Raw genomic sequence first — 20,777 nt, forward strand, 5'->3', positions numbered from 1 at the left:
ATTTACCATGCAGTTTGTTCCCTCTGGTGCTGCACTGCCAGTTCAGAGCATCTTGATCTTTATGTAATACCGCCATCCACGTCCATGTTTCCTGTATGTGTTGCAATATTTATCAGCAGCATCTGCCAGGTTTACAAATAAATCATTCTGTAATAATATAGACCAACTGGGACTGGTGATTGATATATGCAGAGCAGCTTAAGCACAGAGGCATAGCACCCATTTCAAGAAAACAGAGCTAAATTATTGATCTCTTACTTCATCAATTCATCACTCGCCAGTACCTACGAACAGGTCGTCCTAGAGAATCAATGCAAAATAAACTTGTAAAGGAAAATCAAAGAGGAGTTCAATATAACACCATTAATTTTACAAAGCCAATTCCCCACAGAGCACCTAAGATAGGAGAACAAGATCGGGAACAACTTTTTGATTTCTGAGTAGTTGATTATCAAAAGGTAAGGTAAAAGACCTCCCACGGACATAGCAAATTGTTGCTGTGCATCAAAACCAGGACGCTGCTGCTACAAGATACTTCTCCTCGGTCACCTCAACTTTGCCCTCTTTGGGGCAGTGCTACTAGGACCAGCCCGGGACTTGCCAAAAGCCTTCATTTTTCTTCTCCTCCGCTCTTCCTCACTGTCTGATTCATCCCCTTGTTCCCTGTCGGCATTGCTTGCTTCCCTCTCCAACTCTTCCCATGTCTTGCCCTTCTCTTCTTCCAACTCTTCCTCTGAGTCCTCTTCTTCATCATCCTCAGACTCAACCAGAGACTCGCTGTCAGAATCATCATCCTCAGAGACTGAATCAGGTTCAGCGTCAGATGGCTCATAACCTTGGTCTGATTCTTCAGAGTTCTCAGAATCTGAGTCACTAGCTTCCAGATTTAAGAATTCCCATCCCCCATCCTCAATGAACCTCTGAGGGTCATCAATGATCGTCTTCAATATTGGACGCCAGTTCAGATTCAGCCTGCTCTCGTAATATTTGATGTCTGTCGTGTCGAGCCATTCCTTGATGCCATCAAGTGATGTGGAAGGAATAGAATCTATTCGAAGGACATCACGCTTTAAGTCCTTAAAGACAATAGCCATGTCGAAATTCTTCTGCCCAAGACCCACTCTCTCTAAGTTCACAATCTCAATCTCAGAAAGGGTAACCACAAGGAAAGGAGTTTCTATCAGCTCAACCAAGCAAGTTGATGTTGGGACAATGAAAGCTGAGGCCTTATAGGGAACCCCATGGAAACCAAGCTCCCTTAAAGGTTGATCAAACTCAAGGTCAAGTCCTTTAAATTGGGGCTGGCCCCAGAGATCATTCACCCTGTTCACAAAGTTCTGGAAATCCATATTGATTTTATTCTTCCGCTCCCTTTCCCTTTGCTCTTCCTCAATCTCATCAGGGTCATACGCAGATCTCTTTCCGCCACCAAGAGTCTGGACCACATCCATGACCTCAATATAGAATTGCACATCCTTGGTTTTCTTGTTTCCAACCATTATGTGATTGTGCAAATGAAAATGAAGCAGAGTAATCATTTCCTTCTCTGCCGGCTGGAAGAATGCATGCTTGATGTTTCCATACATAATGTCCACGCGCTCATCTTGCCTTGATGTTGAATACCGAAAACCGTTTGCGTGGGCTTCTAGTGTACCATATAACTTTCTTGCACGGCCACCAAAAGTGGGACGGATCCAGAGATCAGATAATCTTACGGGCTTAAATTTGTTCCCTGCAAGTACAAGCTTCTCCTGAGTAACCAGAGTTGCTCGCTCAGCCCTCTCAGACTCCCTAGCCACAACATTCCGTCGAAGTGTTTTAATTAGCTGCACCACTTCACTTATGTGCCTCGGATCCTTTGAGCGGAAAGAGACCTCTTTCAGATATATAGCCCCCTGATGCTTTAAAGTGTTTGAATCATGAGGATTGAAAGGGGTACCAGGAACATTAAATACAATGCGGATATAGCAATTTCGATTGGTGTCCTGCTGGCTGGAGACGGTCTTCACATTTGCCACGTGAAAAGGAACCATACTACCATATATGGGGAGGAGGATGGCCTCGTTCTTCTGGTCAACTTGGATCATCATTTCCCTAGGAGGGGGCAGGTCATTAACATTCTTATATGCAACTAACTCACTAGAAGCTTTTGCAGTAGTGCGATGATCTCCAGCTACATTGTCACCGCCAGCAAGACGTCTGGCCGTTTCTTCATTCTTCTGCCGAGCAAGTTCTGCTTGGTGCTGCCGCCGAAGCTCTTCCTTCGTTATCTCCTGATTGTCCGATCTTAGAGTTGCTTTGGAATACAAGGTACTGATTCCATTAGCATGTGCAACCTTTGGCTGCTGCTCCTCTTCATCATCCTCATTGAAGGAGTAAGCCACATCCTTAACAGCCTTAGAACTCAACATAGTTGCAACATCATGGCCCTTCTCAGTAATAATAACTGTGTCTGCAAGCAACAGAGAGAAGTTCTGGCTCTTTGGGTTCTTGTCCTCCGTCTGCAAGTTCTGGAAACCAAGGGATACATTAAAAACCATGCCTGGTTTCAGCACCTTGTCATTCTTGGAATTAAGACTTAATCCTGACTCGCGGAACTCCAAACCAATTCCTGTACCAGCAGACTTCGTCAGGTTGCTGACCAACTCAGGAGCATCCCTCTCAACTACAGAGAGGGCTGCCTGATACACAGCACTGGCTTTGTTCCCAGGGTTCAGTGCATCAATTGCTGCCTCATGAGCCTTCAGAAGAACCTCATAAGCCTTACCCTGTGTTGGAGTGGAATCAATTAGAAAAGTTCTGGCAACGTTTGAACAGTAGCTGTTGTATCTAGATCCAATAGCACATATGATCACACTGGCAGAATCATAGTACAGATGCTCATCATCACTTGAAGCACTAGGTCTGAGGTCAAATTTTCCACCACTCTGAAAGATTGGAGGGTAACAGATGTCTACATTTTCAGCCTTTAATTTCACCTTTACTTTTGTTGGCTCTAGTATGGCCTTCTCTGTGTCATCCATCAATGAAGAATGCGTGACTTTTTTCTCCTCGTCAATCACCTTCTCTAGTTTGGGAACCACAAAATTTTTCATCGCACACGCAGTCAAATAGGCAGCCTTTTTCACATTTGTAATCTCATTACTATCTTTGAGAGCAAAAAGGTCAGACAACCCATTAGTTATATCACCAAGCTGAAGATCAGAGTTCTTCGTCTTCTCAGACCATGTCTCCAAAAGATTCCCTTCGGGAACCTCTCTTGCTATATATCCAATGACAGGGCTATCTCGGCCCTCCGACTTTGATTGAATGCGGATAGCTCGCAGTATAGCATCCATTTGTGATTTACCATCATCACTTTTTGCCTTCAAATGCATGACAACTTCCGCACCCACAGTCTCCTTGACAGATCTTTTCACACTCTCAAGCAAAGTTGCCTTCTTCTGGCTACACAAGAAATGAATTTGCTTACTCATAAATACCATTATTGTCTCTGGAAATTCATATCCAAGCAACCAAATGTTCAAAGCAGATGACTTCAAGTATCGCAGGTCCTCAGAGGCAGGTGGAGTAGCAACTGCAAGGGCATCAGAAGACCCCCAAAGCTCAAGTTTGTGTTCACTCCAATGGACGTAAAGGGCTTTCAACCGCCTGCTAAAGGTCTCCAAGTCAATAGTATAAGCATTTCCAGCCCCAGGAGCCCTCCCATTTGCAGGAGGAACATTTCCTCTGTTTTCTACCATCTAGACTTATCGTCTACAGAACTGGTCTGCCAAGAAAATTATATTGGGGGGAGGGGAATTAATAGAGGCATGGTCAATACCGGATGTATGAATATAAACTACAAACAATAATCAGAGCAGAGAACTCTCATTTGTGTTCCAGAACAAGGTGACTCATTTTTAATTCATTTTTTTCGTTTAAGGCGAGTTCAAGATCAATATAACAGTAAAGGACCAAACAAACAACGTGATAAAAAAATACAAAAGTAACAACTCCACATGATCAACGAGACATTCAATTAACTCCTAAGAACATCAGTCATCATCAAAGAAACGTCACATGCTTTTATTCTTATTAATTTATTCTTATTTTTATTTATTTATTTATTATTATTATTATTATCAAATTTCCTTCCCTCTTCTTGCCAACCTTTTCAGTTCTTCTTTCATTCACAAAGGCGATGAAGGGAAAAATAAGACAGTGTTTGGCTTATTGTTTTTTAAGATGGCTTTTAAACCTTTCTACTTAAAAATTGTGTAAAATTTTAAAACTAACTAGCGTTTAACTTGATAAGGTGTTTGGATAAATATATTTTAAATTGTCATTTATATAATTATGTGTTTGATTTGAAAAACTTAATAAAATGTCAAAATTTAACCCAAAAAAAATCAAAATGAACATCTTGTTGAATATTATAAATAAAATTTATAAAATATTAATTTTTAATAAAAGTAAATTATAAATTAATGTTTAATTGATAAAATTTGTATCATTACATGTTAATATAAATTATATATAATTATTAAAAATATATTAATATAATATTTTATAATTAAATTTAGATTTATAATTTATAAAAATGTTAAATATATATACACACACACAAAGGAAAGGGTAGGGGGTGGAGGAGGTGGCCGACGGAGATGGAGGAGGCGGCAATGGAGGCAACAGACGGAGATGGAGGAGGCCGTGATGGGGATGGAGCTGGAGGAAGTGCAGAGAGAGTTTTGAGAAATATGGAAGGAGAAGGAGATGAATGGAGTTAGAAATGTCAGTTATTGGAGGATAAGCTTATAAAATATTTGATCAACTAAACAAATTATGTATACCGTTTTGAAAAAAGTTGGAAGCTTTTCTAAAAATGTTGTCAAATAATATTTAACATTTTAAATATTTTTAACAAAAGTATAACTAAATAAGCTATACAACTTCTTCCGGCTTACAAGCGGTCAAATCGCTAAGCAAAACACCCCCTAAGTATCAAAACTAATAGCATAGCATAGCATTTTCTATTCATGATGCGGTCAGGAGTCGTAGAATCACCTCTATCAGTTTCAGAGAAGTATATTTCCAGTTCAATTCACACTGCAATTTCAAGCATAAAAAGCATTAAAAAAGCGTAAACAAAAACCTAAAATGCTCAAAATCAACAGTACGGTGCCCCAACCCGAAGATCACAAATTCATGCGAACTTCAGGCTTCGACCCAAACTAGGGCACCAGAAGCAGTAGAAGGCTCCAGAACCGCAGAATTCAAATAACAAAACTAGAAAACAACTTACATTTCCTCGAGCAGCGAGACTCGTTCAGATCGAGAGGAACTAAGTTTGCTGAGCTCTACTACGGCTTCCTCTTGACTTGGCGCGGCTGGTAACCAACTCCTCGGAAGGTAAGAAACGAAGTTAGGGTTTCAGAATACTAACAGATTTGGAACGAGATTGCAGCGTATGTGGAACAAGGAATGGATGAATCGAACGCTATATGGTCCGAAGATCGATGCAAGGTAGATTAACACCAAAGAACGCAAGGATGAAATCCTCAAGAAGCCATAAATCGAAGCGAATGCGATGAGAGAATTGCTAAATGGAGAGAGAGGAAGAAAAGCTGCTGCACAGATCGACGAGAGAGAGAGCAGAGTTCCAATGGAGGTTACTAGAGACTGGGATTATTATTTATTCGAACAGTTGGGTTACGTAACAAGGCTAAATGATGGAGAAAATTACATGAATGCCATCATTGGTCGCCAAATTACTGAAATCTCCTCGATGTGCAAAACCCACTGTATTTGGCGGACTGAAACACCCCTGCCCTTCGCCCACCAGAGTGCGAGAGGGGTGCGAAGAAAAGAGAAATTATGGGGAAAATGTATGGGCATTTTAGTAAGTTCGTCACTCTTGGCAGGGGTCTCGACGTCAAGGATGGCAATATGGGCAGTGAGGCAAACGGTGTCGTTTCGTTATAACTTCTGCGATGCCCGCTGGGCGGGCGGGAAACAAAACATGGCGGGAAATGGTATATCCAAACCAATTATTCCTTTTCGCTCTTCTTATTGAGGAACTTGATAGTTTCTTATTTTCAAGTTTAAATTATCTCATTTTATTAAAAAGAATAAATTACACATATTTTTCATGTTATTTGTGTTATTTTCACGAAAATTTTCTATAATTTAAAATTATTTCCTAATATTTATATAATTTATTTATTTTTTACTTATCTTAAAAATTACAACTCCGATGTTCATTAATCAATTAATTCGAATAAATTAAGTCAAACCAATCTTAATCAAACGAACAACGTTAAATTTGAAACATGTTCAGTTCATTTAGGTTAGAAAAAATAGCTTAATTGATACGTTGGTTTGATTAAAAGTTATAACCTTCCAAATCGAACTAATCCAAACTGACCACGTACATACATGAAAAACTATGCCGTTAAAATGCAAATATATATATACATATAGATTTGTTGTTAGTAGTCTTTTGTTTACTGGTTTGATTTGAGCTTGTAATTTTTGATTTGTACTTTGTTGTTTGTTGGTTTGATTGGACCTGTAACTTAAACTTGTAAGTTTCTATTTTATTTGTTAGTTATTAGTTTGTTTAAATGTTTAATTTCATATTTATAGTTAAATTTATAATTATTATTGTATGTTTTATGTTATATACATATATATATATGATTGTTAAATGTTTAATATTATTTTGAGTTAATTAATTGACTTTTTAGATTAAAATCTATTAACTTTAAAAAAAAAAATCAACCCAATAACACAAAACTCATAAATAATAGTTGTAACCACCCAAATCAAACCGAATAAAAAATGGTTGATTTGGATAATTATTATCAATTGGATTAGATATGAAAATTTCATTATCACATAATCATTCTTAATCTAATGGCGAAAACCCCTAGTTGTAACAGGAAAATTTTTGAGAGTCAAATAGATTTATAAACAGGCTTATAGAATAGGGGTTAAAAAACTAAAATATCCTCGCCCACATTGCATTATATTTTTTCTAATACAATGTAAGTGAAGGCAAGGCATTTTAGTTTTTTAACTTTCATTCTATAAGTCTATTTGTAAATTTGTCTGACTTAGTAGAAGAACTATGTTCCAACATTATGGCTCTTCTTAGTAAGGGTGTGCAAAAAAATCGGCACATCGCGGAAACCGCCTGAACTGGACCAGACCGCACCGAACTAATCTGTTATTTTGTCAAAACAGTCTAAAACGGTTTGTAACATGCCCAAACCATGGTTTATGCGGTTTGGGCCCTTGACGGTTCGGTTTCAAACCGAACCACCCGACATTTGAGATTTAATAAAAATTATAATTATATTAATTATTATTAAGTTAACAATGCACTGTCCTTTGCATTAAAGCTTACTGTGCGCGCGCGATTGCCAATGCCATTAACACTCATTTTGTTTTTGAATTGTCAGACACAAAATTTCCAAACTCAGGCTCTCACACAACCCCACCCCACTCAAAGACTCTCACGCAACCCCACCCCTCTCTCTCTGCCCTACAGCACAAAGACGCCCTTCTGTCTCTGTCTCTCTCTCACATTCTTTGCTCCCATAGCCTTTCTGTCTCCATCCCCGCCATTCTCTCTCGCACTCTCTCTACCCACAAATGACACCCCTATTTCTTATTTCTCTCTCTCTCTCTCTACTCCCAGCCTCCCACAGCCTCTTCGATCACTGTAACTACCTCCCACCGTCGCGAGCTCCACTGCCCCCACCGTCGCCACCCACAACGCTGTAGCCAGTGGTCATTAACTCGTTGCATCTCGCTCTCACTATCGCTCTCTACTTGTGGTCTGGTCGTTACAGCGTTCCCTCTTCCTCTTTCTCGCTCTCGGCTTTGGTTCAGATAGCTTAGTGGCCGACGGTCGCTATTGTGCGGGCTACCCCTGCCTCACTCTCGCTCTCGCTCACTACCACTGTAAGTTCTCTCCTTTACTACTCTATTGGGTTTTGAGTTTCAGGCTTATAGGACTATTCTATGGGTTTGGTTGCTGGCATATTGGGGTTTCCTGTAATTAGGGTTTCCTATTTCTCAAATCGTAGAAACTGGTATATATATGTGTGTTGCTTTGCTTTTGATCAATAGTGCATCAGACCGCAAAAATCGCACCAGACTGCACCACAAATTGCAGTGCAGTCTAGTGTGGTTTTCGCTGACCAAACCAAACCGTCGGTTTGGTTTGATGCCAAATCGCATGTGCGGTTTGGCGTATTAAAAATAGCCTAAACCGCTCAAACCGCACCATGAACACCTCTACTTCTCAGTATAAATAACTGTGTTGTTTGGGTTCCTATACTAGCAGACTTCGTCAGGTTGCTAACCAACTCAAGAGCATTCCTCTCAACCGTTGTGTCTTTGAGTGTATATGTGCCTGTGTGTATGTTGTCTCATATTGGTTGTGCAAGCGTGAATAGCAGCATTTAAACTCCTCCTTTACACTTGAATTTGGGCACCAAGGGGGCACCCAGAATGAGCAAACCCATGCCCACCTCTCGTTCGTCTGTCGAGTCAGTTCAGTTTAAGAAGAAAAAAGAATATATTTTTTATTAAAAACTTATTTAATATATATATTTTCTTTGAGATTGTTTCATCCTACGAAGAATGAGATGTTTGTTAACCAAAATAAGAGGAAGAAAATATCAGACATGAAAAGTATTTCGAATGTTTAGCCTTTCTAACATGTTTATTAAACTTATCTGATAATTTTTGAAAAAACTCTCACATGATCTCTTATCTCCCATTTTAAGATAAATTTATCTGACCTCCCTCATCAGATAAATTTATTTAACTCTTTTAAGATAAATTTCAATTACTTATATGCACCTTGTAGGATAGTTAATGTTTAATGCATTTTAAAGATTTAAATTTATTAAAAAAAATTATTTATTTAAGTCTTGTAATTAATATTATTTAATATATTTTTAAATTATTATATATTTTGATCATTTTTAAAATTTAAATGATATTATTCTTTTCATTGATTTTTAAAATTTAAATTTCTCTCTCTCTATATATATTTTATTAACTAATACAATTCCTTTCATTAATTTTTAAATTACTTTATTTAATTTTATATTTTATTATTTATTATGAAAATATGTTTTGCCCATTTTTAATTATCTAAGTGGAATTATTATAATTCCAACAATAATTATTTTTACTTTTCAACTCTTTTTAAATCTATTTTTGAACAAAAATTTAGAGAATAAAATTTTATTTTTATTTTTTTAACAATTCATATTAATCTTAAAATATTATTTTAATCATAAATTTGTTGTTGATGTGTTAACAAATAATTTTGAATGAATTTAATAATAAGGATATTTTGGTAAAAAATTATTATCTTAATACTTATCATATGTATTAATAAACACATAAAAAAAAAAGTACAACTATCAGTATATTTCAAAAAATTTAACAAACACTCTGATAAAAATATTAGAATGCTTCCTAATTTTATCTTAATCATTCTATATCTTAATCTGAAAAACAATACAACCTTATCTTGATACCTTTTATATCGTTCATTTTAACTAATGCCCCTAAGGAGTGCGATTTTATTCACCCCCTTTAATGGAGGTGACCATCACCCTCACTATTCATGTAAGAGTGAAAAACAACGAAACGATCTAAAATAATTTTTGATTGACGTTCCGTTGTTTTTCACCCTCACATGAATAGTGAGGGTGATGGTCACGGGTGAACAAAATCGCTCTCGCCCCTAAGCCAATAGCCCGAGTCTGCTTGGTGTCAGCACAGGACTATTCTACCTTCAAGACAGGCGTGACTCAATCTAAGACGTGTCTCTATCCTTTCCAATCTGCTCTTGCCATCTTCTTCTGCCATTGCTGTTGGTGCTCTGCCATTGCTGTTGTTGCTGAACGCTTATACATACTGTCATATATATCCAACGTCAACTACACAGGGGCGCCTGATACACGGCACTGGCTTTGTTCCCAGGGTTCACAGTGCACCAATGGCTGCCTCATGAGCCGTCAGAAGAAACGAAGAGGCTTGCGTATTCAGCACATTGGAAGAAACCAAGAAGATGTTTGGAATTCTTAAAAAAATCTTTAATGATTCTGTATTTAATTTCTTGTACAAATTTTCCTATAAAAGGCTGTAATCTGATTGTTGATCATTGTAATAATACAACCGACACACATTTCCTCTCTTATGTATGGATCCGACCCAGAACAAAGAAGATACAAAAAATGGGAGATTTGGGTCCAAATAGTAATAATCTTCTTATGGGAGGATCAATTCTGACTCTCCTTTGTTAAAAATAAGTAAATAATTATTTTTAAAGATAATTAGTCATTTAACAAAAACAAAACAAAAAAAACAAAAAAACATCAGCAATATCGCATTCGCTCTTGGCAATTTTTGACCATCAACGATCTTTTATTCTCCCATCTTTTGAAGACTTAATAAACACTAGACTAGATAAGCCTTATATTTTTATATGGCGAAAAACAGACCAAAATACAAAGAAACAAAAGGAAAACGGGAAAGAAAAGAAAGGAAGTAAAGGTAAAATGAGAGTAACAAGCAAACAATAGGCAAGCTCTTAGAGGTCAAAGGAGGAGGAGGAGGAGCGGCGGCGGCGGCGGACGGAGCAGAGAAGAAGATAATGCATTTGAATTGCAGGAATGAATCAATCAATCAATCCTGGGGCTTCTCCCATTTAAGGGGCTTCACCACTTCCCACGTGAAGTCGGGATCATCTCTTCCAAAGTGGCCGTAGGCAGCAGTCTTCAAGAACCTGCCATTGCCGCCCCTCTTCAGATCCAGGTTGATCGAAATCATTCCCGGCCTGAAGTCAAAGCTCTCCTTCACGATCTTCAGAATCTCCTTGTCCGGAATCTTCCCTGTCCCGTAGGTATCCACGAATACCGACAATGGCTCAGGCACACCAATGGCGTACGATACCTGCACAATGCACCGGCGAGCAAGCCCGTTGGCGACAATGCTCTTGGCGGCCTGCCTGACAATATAGGCGCCGCTCCTGTCCACCTTGGTGGGATCCTTGCCAGAGAAGGCGCCACCGCCGTGAGCTCCCCATCCACCGTAAGTATCAATGATGATTTTACGGCCGGTGAGACCAGCGTCACCGTGTGGTCCACCGATGACGAATCGGCCAGAGGGGTTAAGGTGGAAAATGGTCTTCTCGTCAAGGTACTTCTCAGGGACGACGGGCTTGATGACGTGCTCTTTGAGATCAGCAGCAATTTCATCATTTGTAACAGTTTCATCGTGCTGGGTGGAGATGAGAACGGTGTGGACACGAACAGGGACCATGGCGCCATTGTCGTTGTGGTACTCGACGGTGACTTGGGTTTTGCCGTCGGGTCTCAGCCAGGGGCAAGTCCCATTCTTGCGGACTTCAGTGAGGCGGGCGCCGAGCTTGGTGGCGAGGACGTGGCTGAGGGGCATCAGCTCGGGAGTTTCATCGGTGGCGTAGCCAAACATGTGCCCCTGGTCGCCGGCGCCGATGTCCTCAGGGCGCTTGGTGAGATGGCCGTGGACACCCTGGGCAATGTCAGGGCTCTGCTGCTCGATGAAGACCAGAACCTTGCAGTTATCGGCATCAAGACCAACATCATCGGAAACAAAGCCGATGTTGCGGCAAGTGTCGCGCACGATCTTCTCGTAGTCCACCTTGGCTTTGGTTGTGATCTCGCCGAAGACCATGACCATGTTAGTCTTAGTGCAGGTCTCACAGGCGACTTTGCTGTCGGGGTCTTGCTCGAGGCAGGCATCGAGTACTGCATCGGAGATCTGATCGCAGAGCTTATCCGGATGTCCCTCGTTCACAGATTCGGAGGTGTAGAGGAAGGTTTCCATCCTCTCAAGCTGGAAAACAGAGCACCACTAAGAGAATTAATACATGAATTACCTCTAGAAACAGAGCACCACTAAGAGAATTAACACATGAATTACCTATAGCCCCACAATTTGTAAAAGAAACATAACATTCAGTACAGAAGTATCATAGAAGTTCAAATCCTCAGTACAAAATAAATTATAACACAGAAAAAGATAGTTTGGCGAGACCATGTCAGCGAGCTGTTGTTGGTAAAATGGACTGGATCTGGGCTGGATAACCAAATAGAACAGATCTAAAGAACAACAAACACCATTCTTGGCCGGACAATCAAAATTCAATATAGAAGTCAAAAATATGCACATGTCTGTGCCACGATTTTCTTTTTTTTGCTAAATTGATTGACGCAAAAGCCAACTTGATAGTAAAAAGGTTTGAATTATTTGGGATCAGATCCATTGCAAGAAAAAAATGCTAATCCACACCACACGCAGCGTGCCAGCATGCAATCCTACAAACCGTTTCTTTCTTCTATCCTTTTCGGTCGGTAGCAATCAGATCCGTCATTTCAAAGATCATTCATAATTAACTTTAGCCCCAGACAAATAAAAATAAAGATAAAACTCCCATCCTCGCTGCTGAAAAGCTAAATATCAAGCACAGATAGTAACTTTAAAAAAAAAAAAGAAAGAAAAAAGAACCTCAAAGTGAGAAAATCTTGCATCCACAACAAAAGACCTAGAGCAAAACTTCATCGATAGAAACAAAAACCAGAGAAAGGAACGAAGAGAGGCCGAAATTAGAGTTTAGCTCATATATAAGCATAGATATCAGAAAGACTTCACATAACCAACGCTCACAAAAATTGCAGATTCAACTACACCAGCAAGCGAAATGATAAAACCCTAGGTCACCGCATGCCAGATCCACGGCATTAATAGAGCCATACTCCATGAGCTTACACACAGATCCAGTAAAAGCAACATGAGCGCAACGAAAAAGATTCCGGATCAAGCAATTTTCTCGAAGGAAGCTGAATCGTGGAATAATAACAGAGATCTGATGCACCGAAAGCTAGAAATGCAACACAACGGCGGCAAAATCAGTACGGAAACCGTACCTGAAGACGAAATATGCCCCGGCGGCGACGGAAGAGACTTTAGAGAGGAGAGAGAGCAAGAGAACCTCAACTCCAATCAACTTGGTCGGGTGCTTGACGACTCTTCCCTGGAGCTTGGGCTCCATATTTATAGACGTTAAGTTCTTTTTTTCCTTTATTTTTTTCCATCGAAATTAAAGGGCCCACAGAGATGTGATCGACGGCGTTGTGGCTCGGTAGTGTAATGATTCGAATTCTACACCGTCCGATGTGGAGGATCGGCGGCTCAGATCTTTTGTAGTTGGTGGTCGAGATTGGTAGATCCACGGACTAATTAACCTTGTTAATGGGCCATTGTGCTGTCACGCGGCTAATTATTACGTCATCCTAAGACCGCGTTCACCGACCGCCCCACCCCCTCCGGCGCAGATGGCTTGGTTTTTGGGTTGGCTCGTCCGAGCCGTATTATTTTATACTGAATAAAATAAAATTATATATATTCTTTAGTGCTTTAATACTGAGTTACACGAAAACTAAAAGACAATGGAAATGGAAACGAAAAAATAATACTTTTTTTTTAAATATATAAAATGAAAACTCATAAAAAAAGTGTAAATAAAAAAATATAATTTTTTTATATATAAATTTTGATATAAAAATTGTAAAAATAATATTTAATTAAATATAAATAAAAATTTTATTATTTATTTAAACAAATATAAATACAAATTATTTATGTCTCTAAAATAATCATTAAGACAGAACAAATAAATTTATTTCTACTTCTATTATGGTCGTTGTCGACATTCAGAATTGATCAACCGTAATTCATAGGCCTGTACTGATCGAATGATCACGAACATGAGTGGAAGAAAATAATAGCACAATCAACGGACAATACTCGAGAGTTTTTACGTGGTTCGGTCAGAATAGTGCCTAATTCATGACTATTTTTTGATAATTTTTGCATAGTAATAATATGCATTTTTTCCTCTCTGTACAATGGTTTTTGACTCTTTATTTATAGTGTGGAGGTGTTTGCAATTTACACGAAGTTCAAAGTAATAGGGCCACATCGTAAGAGACAATGTATCCTTATCACTTCCATAAAATCGAGAGAAAAAAGTTTCGCACCATCTGGGATCTGGCTTATCACAGATAAGACAAATAGACATTATCTCTAGTTATCCTGTTTTATGATTTTTTTTGCGAGCTGATCAGACTAGTTAGAGAGCTAGAGGCATTGTTAGGAGCTCGCTTGCTATCGCGATCAGAGCTCATGCTTTAGCAATTATGTGACCTCGCTAAGATGTTTTCGGCCTTAGGTCCATTGGGTTTCGAAAGGTTGGGCCCAATCATTGGGCTATTCCCAGTCCAGACAATAGCCCAAATCGGTCTAGAAAATGCCGTAACAGTCGTAAAATAAAAATAAGTTTTTTTAATATTATAAAATAATTTTTAAATATTTTTAAAATTACAAAAAAACACCTGATTTTTTTATGTTTATTAATATTTTGAGATATAAAACTTAAAAAAAAAAGCTGAAACTTTGAATGTCACAATCATATTTATACAATATTGTTTTATAAAGCTTTTATATAAATATTATTTTTCATTAATTACACATGTAACCCACTCATCAAATCAAGCTGCCCCTGCCGACACATATCACTATCTTTATTTTATTTTAAATTTATTTTTTAGTTGTAAAGCTGCCCTATTATTCATTCCCAAGCAACAGGGGAGGGGTGTGTAAAATCAGGTATTTGGTTTGAAAAATAATAATTTTTAGTTTTAGCTAGTGAGTATTAAAAATAAAGTTATTGTTGCTTAAATATAATAATAAATTTATTGACTAATAGTCGTCAAATTACTTAAAATTTACTAAAAAAAAGAACGATAAGAAAGGTAGAAGAGTTCTCGTCTAAACACTTCGTTGATTAATTCAAATATTGAAAACTCGAATACGATATTGAAATCAATATTAGAGACGTATATATTTTGGTGCAAGATTTTTCAAGTATAGGGATAAATTATATATTTTTAGTTTAAAAATTATTTTAAATTTTTTGAATATTTTAACAAACTTTTGTCTTCGACACATTAAACGTGTAAGCTTTGGTCTTTGGCTTGAAAAATAATAATTTTTAGCTTTGGGTCAAAATAAAAATAAATTATATACATATTTTTACTTAATATATATGTATATCAAATTATTTAATTTAATTAAAAATTAAACGTTAAAATCATTCTTAATTTTATTTAGGTTTTTACTTTAATCCAAATTTATTGTTCAATCCTATGTTGCACGAAAACACTTTATAGGTGTCGTTTTCTCATTTTTTAAACATTTTGGAAACGTTTTTTATTCCCGTTTCGGACCTTATTTATGCCTATTTTTTTTAAAAAAACGTCTGTTTCCACGTTTCCGTTTCCTATTAGAAACGTTTCTCATTTCTGTGTCCGTGCAACGTAATTTCAACCTATGCCCGTGCGAGAGTGTCAACAGTCAAATAAAGAGATTTCGTGCAGATGTGGTCGATGACCATTGCTATAAATTAATGTCGCCAGATCTCAGCATTCGCTGCTTCCAGTGATTATATTTATATATATAGTGATTGATGTGTCATCTTCTTGCCTATGTGCGTACATGTACGTATACAAGCACTCAAGTTTATTTAAATATAGTGCCGGCGAAGTCTTAAAATACTTTCTTTTAAGTTTTATCGGAGGGTGATTAATAAATGATAAGTCAAACTCATTTTTTTATTTTATTTTTTATATAATAATTTAATTTTTTTATTATTTCGATTACACATGCACTTATCTTTTCAAATTAATTTAATTTCTGTATTTTGATGTGTAAAAAAAAAAATTAATTAATCTTATTTTATCTTTTTTAGTATATTAAAATATATTAATTAAATTAACTTAAAAAATATAAGTATAAAAATATAATCAAAATAATAAAAAGTTTGACTTAACATACGAAAAAAAATCAAAGTACATAAGTTAAATTGAGTTAAAAATATAGATAATTGAAATAATAAAAAATATAAATAATTATAAAAAAAATTAAAATATAAAAATATAAATATAAATTTGGCACATACAAAACACGAGCCACCTCTATGGTTGAAATTAAAAGCATGCTCCAACTTGCTGAGGCAACGTTTGGATAAGAAATTATTAAAGTCAAGTCGTCGACAAGTTTTTTTTTTTTTTAAAGAAAATCTAGTAAAAGAATTAAAGAAATATAAATAATTTATAGGTTTTGGCAGCCTCACCTCCCCAAATGAATTTAGTCAACCTCAGTCCATCAGGGCACAAGAAAATGGGGCAATAATTCGTAAATATTATGTAACTTGAAGAGAGAAAAAAACAACTAGAATTGGTGCATAAATATATATATATAGATTTATAATGTAAAAATTGAGGGATTCTCGATACACAATAATCTTTAATCCGGATTGTCATTCTCTGTAATCTACGATTTGGCTGCTAAGACTAATGGGTAAAATACTACGTAAGTTCAGGTCAAAATTCAGACCCTAACTCCTTTAATAGACACAAATAATACACTAATTATACAAATTCAGACTCGGACTCACTGCACCTAAGCTCCCAATCGTGTGCAAAAAATCGTTTGCGCCACCGAAGGGGTTGGTACATATTTTGGCGTTCTTCATGGTCTAAAGTGATTTGTGACAAATGTGGTTGAATCTGCCTTACCTACCAAAGTTTTGAAAGAAACGTGACTTGAAAGTTGAGGGATTATTTGGCACGTGATTCAATTATTAAATCTTGGAATTTTTAAGAATAGAAATTACAGGATGAGTTTTTACTATTGTAATTAAATATATATACAATAATTGACCACGGAGCATATGAAAAGATGAAATTATCAAATTATTTTGGTTAAATCTATATTTTTATTTTTGTATTTTTATTTTTTTTATTTTTGTATAGTCAAACTTTTTGTTATTTTAATTAGATCACTAAATTTATTTTTTCGAGTCAATTTAATTTTTATATTTTGAATTTTTGTTTTGTGGCAACTAAAACTTTTTATTATTTCGATTACGCATCTAAACTTATATTTTCGAGTTAATTTAATTTATATGCTTTCATGTATATAAAAAAAAAGATAAAATAAAATGATAAAGTATATGGGTTAAATCAACTCGAAATGCAGGTCTAAAGATATAATTGAAACAATAAAAAGTTTAGATTATGACACGAAAAAAAAATCAAGGTATATGGATTAAATTGACTTGTAAATACAAATCTAAAGATATAATTGAAACAATAAAAAATTTAAATGATCACATAAATAAAAGATAAAAATACATACACAAAATATAAGTTTGGCTAACTACTCTTGGTGTGATGAATCACCGTCTCCCATATGAGTATTGACATTATTTCAAGTAATATAGCGTCGTTATGTGTCCTCATATCATATAGACAAATCAACAAAATTCAACTCCACATCTGAATTGTGGTGAAATGATAAGTCAATGAGATTTAACTTTCGGGTTATCCCGATTTGATTAGATGAATTCTCCGCCACTCTGAGCTAAGTGAGTATGAAAATTTTGAAGTATCATAGCTCGTGCCTAGATAAGGATGAGTACCTACATTGATAAACTAGTTGGGGAGCATTTATTAATCAAGATATATGGTAAAAAAGTTAATATATGAAATGCATTTCGGACTTCTATCATTTTCAACATGTTTGTTAAGCTTATTTAAAAATTATTGAAAAAATCATTAATAACCTCTTATTTTGATCTTTCAATATATGCTTATCTCTCCCTGCTCAAGATAAGCGTATATTGGTCTTTATAAATAAGAAAAAAAAGATGTTTGTGTCATTTAGTGCATTTTAAAAAATTTAACAAACAGTTTGATAAAAATTTTGGAATGCTTTCCAGCCTTATCTTGATAATTTCATATCTTGATCTGAAATGTATTCCAACCTTATCTTGATATTTATTATCTTGTTCATTTTAACAAATACCCCCTTAATATAGAAGCACTCACTATCTACTCGCTATTTCAATTTCTTACTAACTTAAATATCGAAGATTATATCAAGAAATTCAACACGACCCTTTATTATACATGCTCATTTGTAGGTGATCCTTGAAGATTGCTATTAGATAAAAAGGATGATTTGATTCTTCTTGTCATTTTTAATTGTTTTATTTACACATGTTTAATCGTATGATATGATAATAATAAAATATTATTTTTATCAAACATCATTCTTAATTTTATTTTTAATTTGACTAAATAATATGGATTCCATAAATTTTCATCAATCTCTATTTTATTTATTCAACTGCGTTAATGTCCCGGCGGTGGCTTTGTTCAATTGCGTTTCCAACTTGGAAGCAAAGTTTTACCACTTTATCACTAATTTTTAATACGCCTAGTCATTGTTTTTTGTTTTTTTTTTTCTGATTTGGAATCAAATTAATTATTATACTTTAAAAATATATAAATTATAATTTTTTTTTGTAATGTAAGAAATTTCAAAAAAGTCTTCTATCACTAATACCCTTTGTCCTGAATCGTCCCACTATCTCAAAAACCCAAAGTCCATTTCGACTCGCCTAAGTGTATAGACATGTTTATCACAAATTGAAATCTAGGGTCTTACCCCTAGGATAGGTATAGGTGATTACATAGTCTCACAAGGAGATATAATCAAACTTACAAACTCATGATATCTTAAGTTTCTGAAGATGTGCGACGAACTGTCTATATTACCCATAGGAGTTAAAAATATATAATTTATAATTATGTAAGGTTTTTTGAATTTGAATATTGGGATTTAATTTAAATTTTTGTAAGTGTGTGATGTTATTTTAATTGAGAATAGAGTTGACATTGTTAGTAGAATTTAAGTGTCACTGAATAATGTTAAGACGATATATGCCATTAATGATTAGCGTGTCACCGGATTTAAAAGTACAATAATACAATAACCAATTTCATGCTATTTTTTAAAATACAAACACTTAAAAGGATAAATCAAATTAGTGATAATGTGTGCAACCAATTTGGATTGGATGAAACTAAAAAGATCTTAATTTGAAGGCCGAAGACCAGACTAATTATCTAACGTACCAGATTGGACCAGACTGATATTTTTTATGTGGACCAAAATTTTAAGATTGGGATTTAAAATTTAGGATCGAACCAATATTTTGAGGTGATATATTATTATTTTTTTATTTTGAAAAGACAATGATTAAGTGTGGGAGATGATGGAAACCAATTTATTGTTAACGCACCATGCTGAGTTGAGTTGCAACGCAATTCAATTTTCAAGCATTCATTAGTGTCTTTCTTTTTTTTTTGTATTTTGTCTTTCTTTGGTCGGTAAATTTGATCTCTGTTCGATGCTAGATAAACAGATAATTTCGTTAGGAGTCGAAGTTTGACACTTGATCTTTTAGATAGACACAAATAATTAAGTAATTTTACATAAAGACAGATTTAAACTCGTAATCTCATGATATTCCAAATTCTCGAGTACTTGCGGTGAATTGTTTGTGTTATCTTAAAGAATTAAGTGAAATGTGAATGTTATTTCGACATTTAAAAAATTTGATGTTTTTATTAAAATTTTATATATTTATATATTAATGCAATACAAAATATCAAGATGGACACCACAAGTATCAAAATTGAATCTTCCTTACTTGCTATGCTCTTTTTATTGACACTTGTATTTGTGTTTTTGTATGTTATTATTAATATAACATATAATACAGAAAAGGAAAAAAATAAAAATAAAAAATATGAAAAAGGATGAGAGGAAAAGTAAATGCGGTGAGCGTGGATCGAACACGCGACCTTCAGATCTTCAGTCTGACGCTCTCCCAACTGAGCTATCCCCGCTTCTGTTGCTTTATGATTTTTAATTTAATATTTATAAATTAGTTTAATTAGGGACGGCAGCCGCACAGCTGGTAGCCGTGTGCAGTAGTTCGGTTTAGGTGAATAGAACGGATCGAAATTGTCGCTTTGATTCGATTATTAAATTTGGTATTTTTAATTTGTTTTGATTTTTGTATTGAAAAAAATTAAAATAATTGAATTAATTGAAAATTTTGATTTTTTTGGTATTTTCAATTGTTTTGGGTTTTTTTCTTCTTCAATTTTTTAGTAGGTTAGTTTTTTTTTTTTTTTTTTCTATATTTGTTTAGTTTTTGGTTTATTCAATATTTTGTTTTGTTCAATTTTGTTCCAGTTTTTACATAATTTTAATTTATTTAATTTTATCATTTCGGTCAATTTGATTATGAATGTTCTCTCCTATAAGGGTGGCTTAATGTCATATATCAAAGAAAGTGATACATATTGGTTATAATTTAAGATCGGATTCGTCCTTATGCTAATATGGTAACATGTGAATGTATTTTTTAATAGTTTCTAAACTCAATTAACCCTAATTAAAATGAAAATAAACACAAAAATAAAGTATAAAAATTTGTTATGAAATTAGATCGAAAATAAATCACAATTAAACTATCAATCACATACATAAATACAAAATTTTACGTGAAAAATTCAAATAAAGAAAAATCATGAACAAAAAGAGTAAAATATTACTATACAAATTTGTTATAACAAAAGTGATATTATCACTTTAATAGTGATAAAGTTACAACTAATTCTAGAACACTGAACATCTATTTATAAACGTAAAATTATTTATAGATGTATACAAAACATTATATCATGATCAATTTATAAGAATATTCATGCAGATGAAATAAATCTCAGTTAAAATTAAATTTA

At 35.1% G+C, this 20,777-nt stretch overlaps 2 protein-coding genes and 1 non-coding gene across 5 annotated transcripts; all 3 read right to left on the minus strand.

Moving 5' to 3' along the window:
• Nucleotides 1-128: 128 nt before the first annotated feature.
• Nucleotides 129-5,629, minus strand: LOC127801670 (FACT complex subunit SPT16-like). 3 transcript variants are annotated; one of them, XM_052336984.1, is made up of 3 exons: nucleotides 5,285-5,629; nucleotides 5,047-5,088; nucleotides 129-3,769 (listed from the first exon to the last, which is right to left on the minus strand). In XM_052336984.1, exon 3 carries the CDS (start codon nucleotides 3,741-3,743, stop codon nucleotides 546-548), a length of 3,198 nt encoding a protein of 1,065 aa, XP_052192944.1. In that variant the 5' UTR covers nucleotides 3,744-3,769; nucleotides 5,047-5,088; nucleotides 5,285-5,629; the 3' UTR covers nucleotides 129-545. The 3 variants fall into 3 exon arrangements, with proteins under 3 accessions (XP_052192944.1, XP_052192946.1, XP_052192943.1); XM_052336986.1 differs by lacking the exon at nucleotides 5,047-5,088 and having other exon boundaries at nucleotides 129-3,764; XM_052336983.1 differs by lacking the exon at nucleotides 5,047-5,088.
• Nucleotides 5,630-10,476: 4,847 nt separating this feature from the next.
• On the minus strand, nucleotides 10,477-13,123 carry LOC127802465 (S-adenosylmethionine synthase 1). Its single transcript, XM_052338298.1, has 2 exons — nucleotides 12,981-13,123; nucleotides 10,477-11,889 (listed from the first exon to the last, which is right to left on the minus strand). The coding sequence occupies exon 2, from the start codon at nucleotides 11,878-11,880 to the stop codon at nucleotides 10,699-10,701; it is 1,182 nt and encodes a 393-aa protein (XP_052194258.1). The 5' UTR covers nucleotides 11,881-11,889; nucleotides 12,981-13,123; the 3' UTR covers nucleotides 10,477-10,698.
• A 6,678-nt stretch (nucleotides 13,124-19,801) lies between these two features.
• On the minus strand, nucleotides 19,802-19,874 carry TRNAF-GAA (transfer RNA phenylalanine (anticodon GAA)). The gene has a single exon. It is a non-coding gene; the product is annotated as a tRNA-Phe (tRNA).
• Nucleotides 19,875-20,777: the final 903 nt, after the last annotated feature.

This window comes from Diospyros lotus, chromosome 5, assembly GCF_014633365.1.
Source record: "Diospyros lotus cultivar Yz01 chromosome 5, ASM1463336v1, whole genome shotgun sequence".
NCBI lineage: Eukaryota > Viridiplantae > Streptophyta > Magnoliopsida > Ericales > Ebenaceae > Diospyros > Diospyros lotus.

Excerpts from the sequence above, each read along its gene's own strand:
- LOC127801670 (XM_052336986.1), bottom strand. The coding sequence starts at position 3,743 with ATGGTAGAAAACAGAGGAAATGTTCCTCCTGCAAATGGGAGGGCTCCT.
- LOC127802465 (XM_052338298.1), bottom strand. The coding sequence starts at position 11,880 with ATGGAAACCTTCCTCTACACCTCCGAATCTGTGAACGAGGGACATCCG.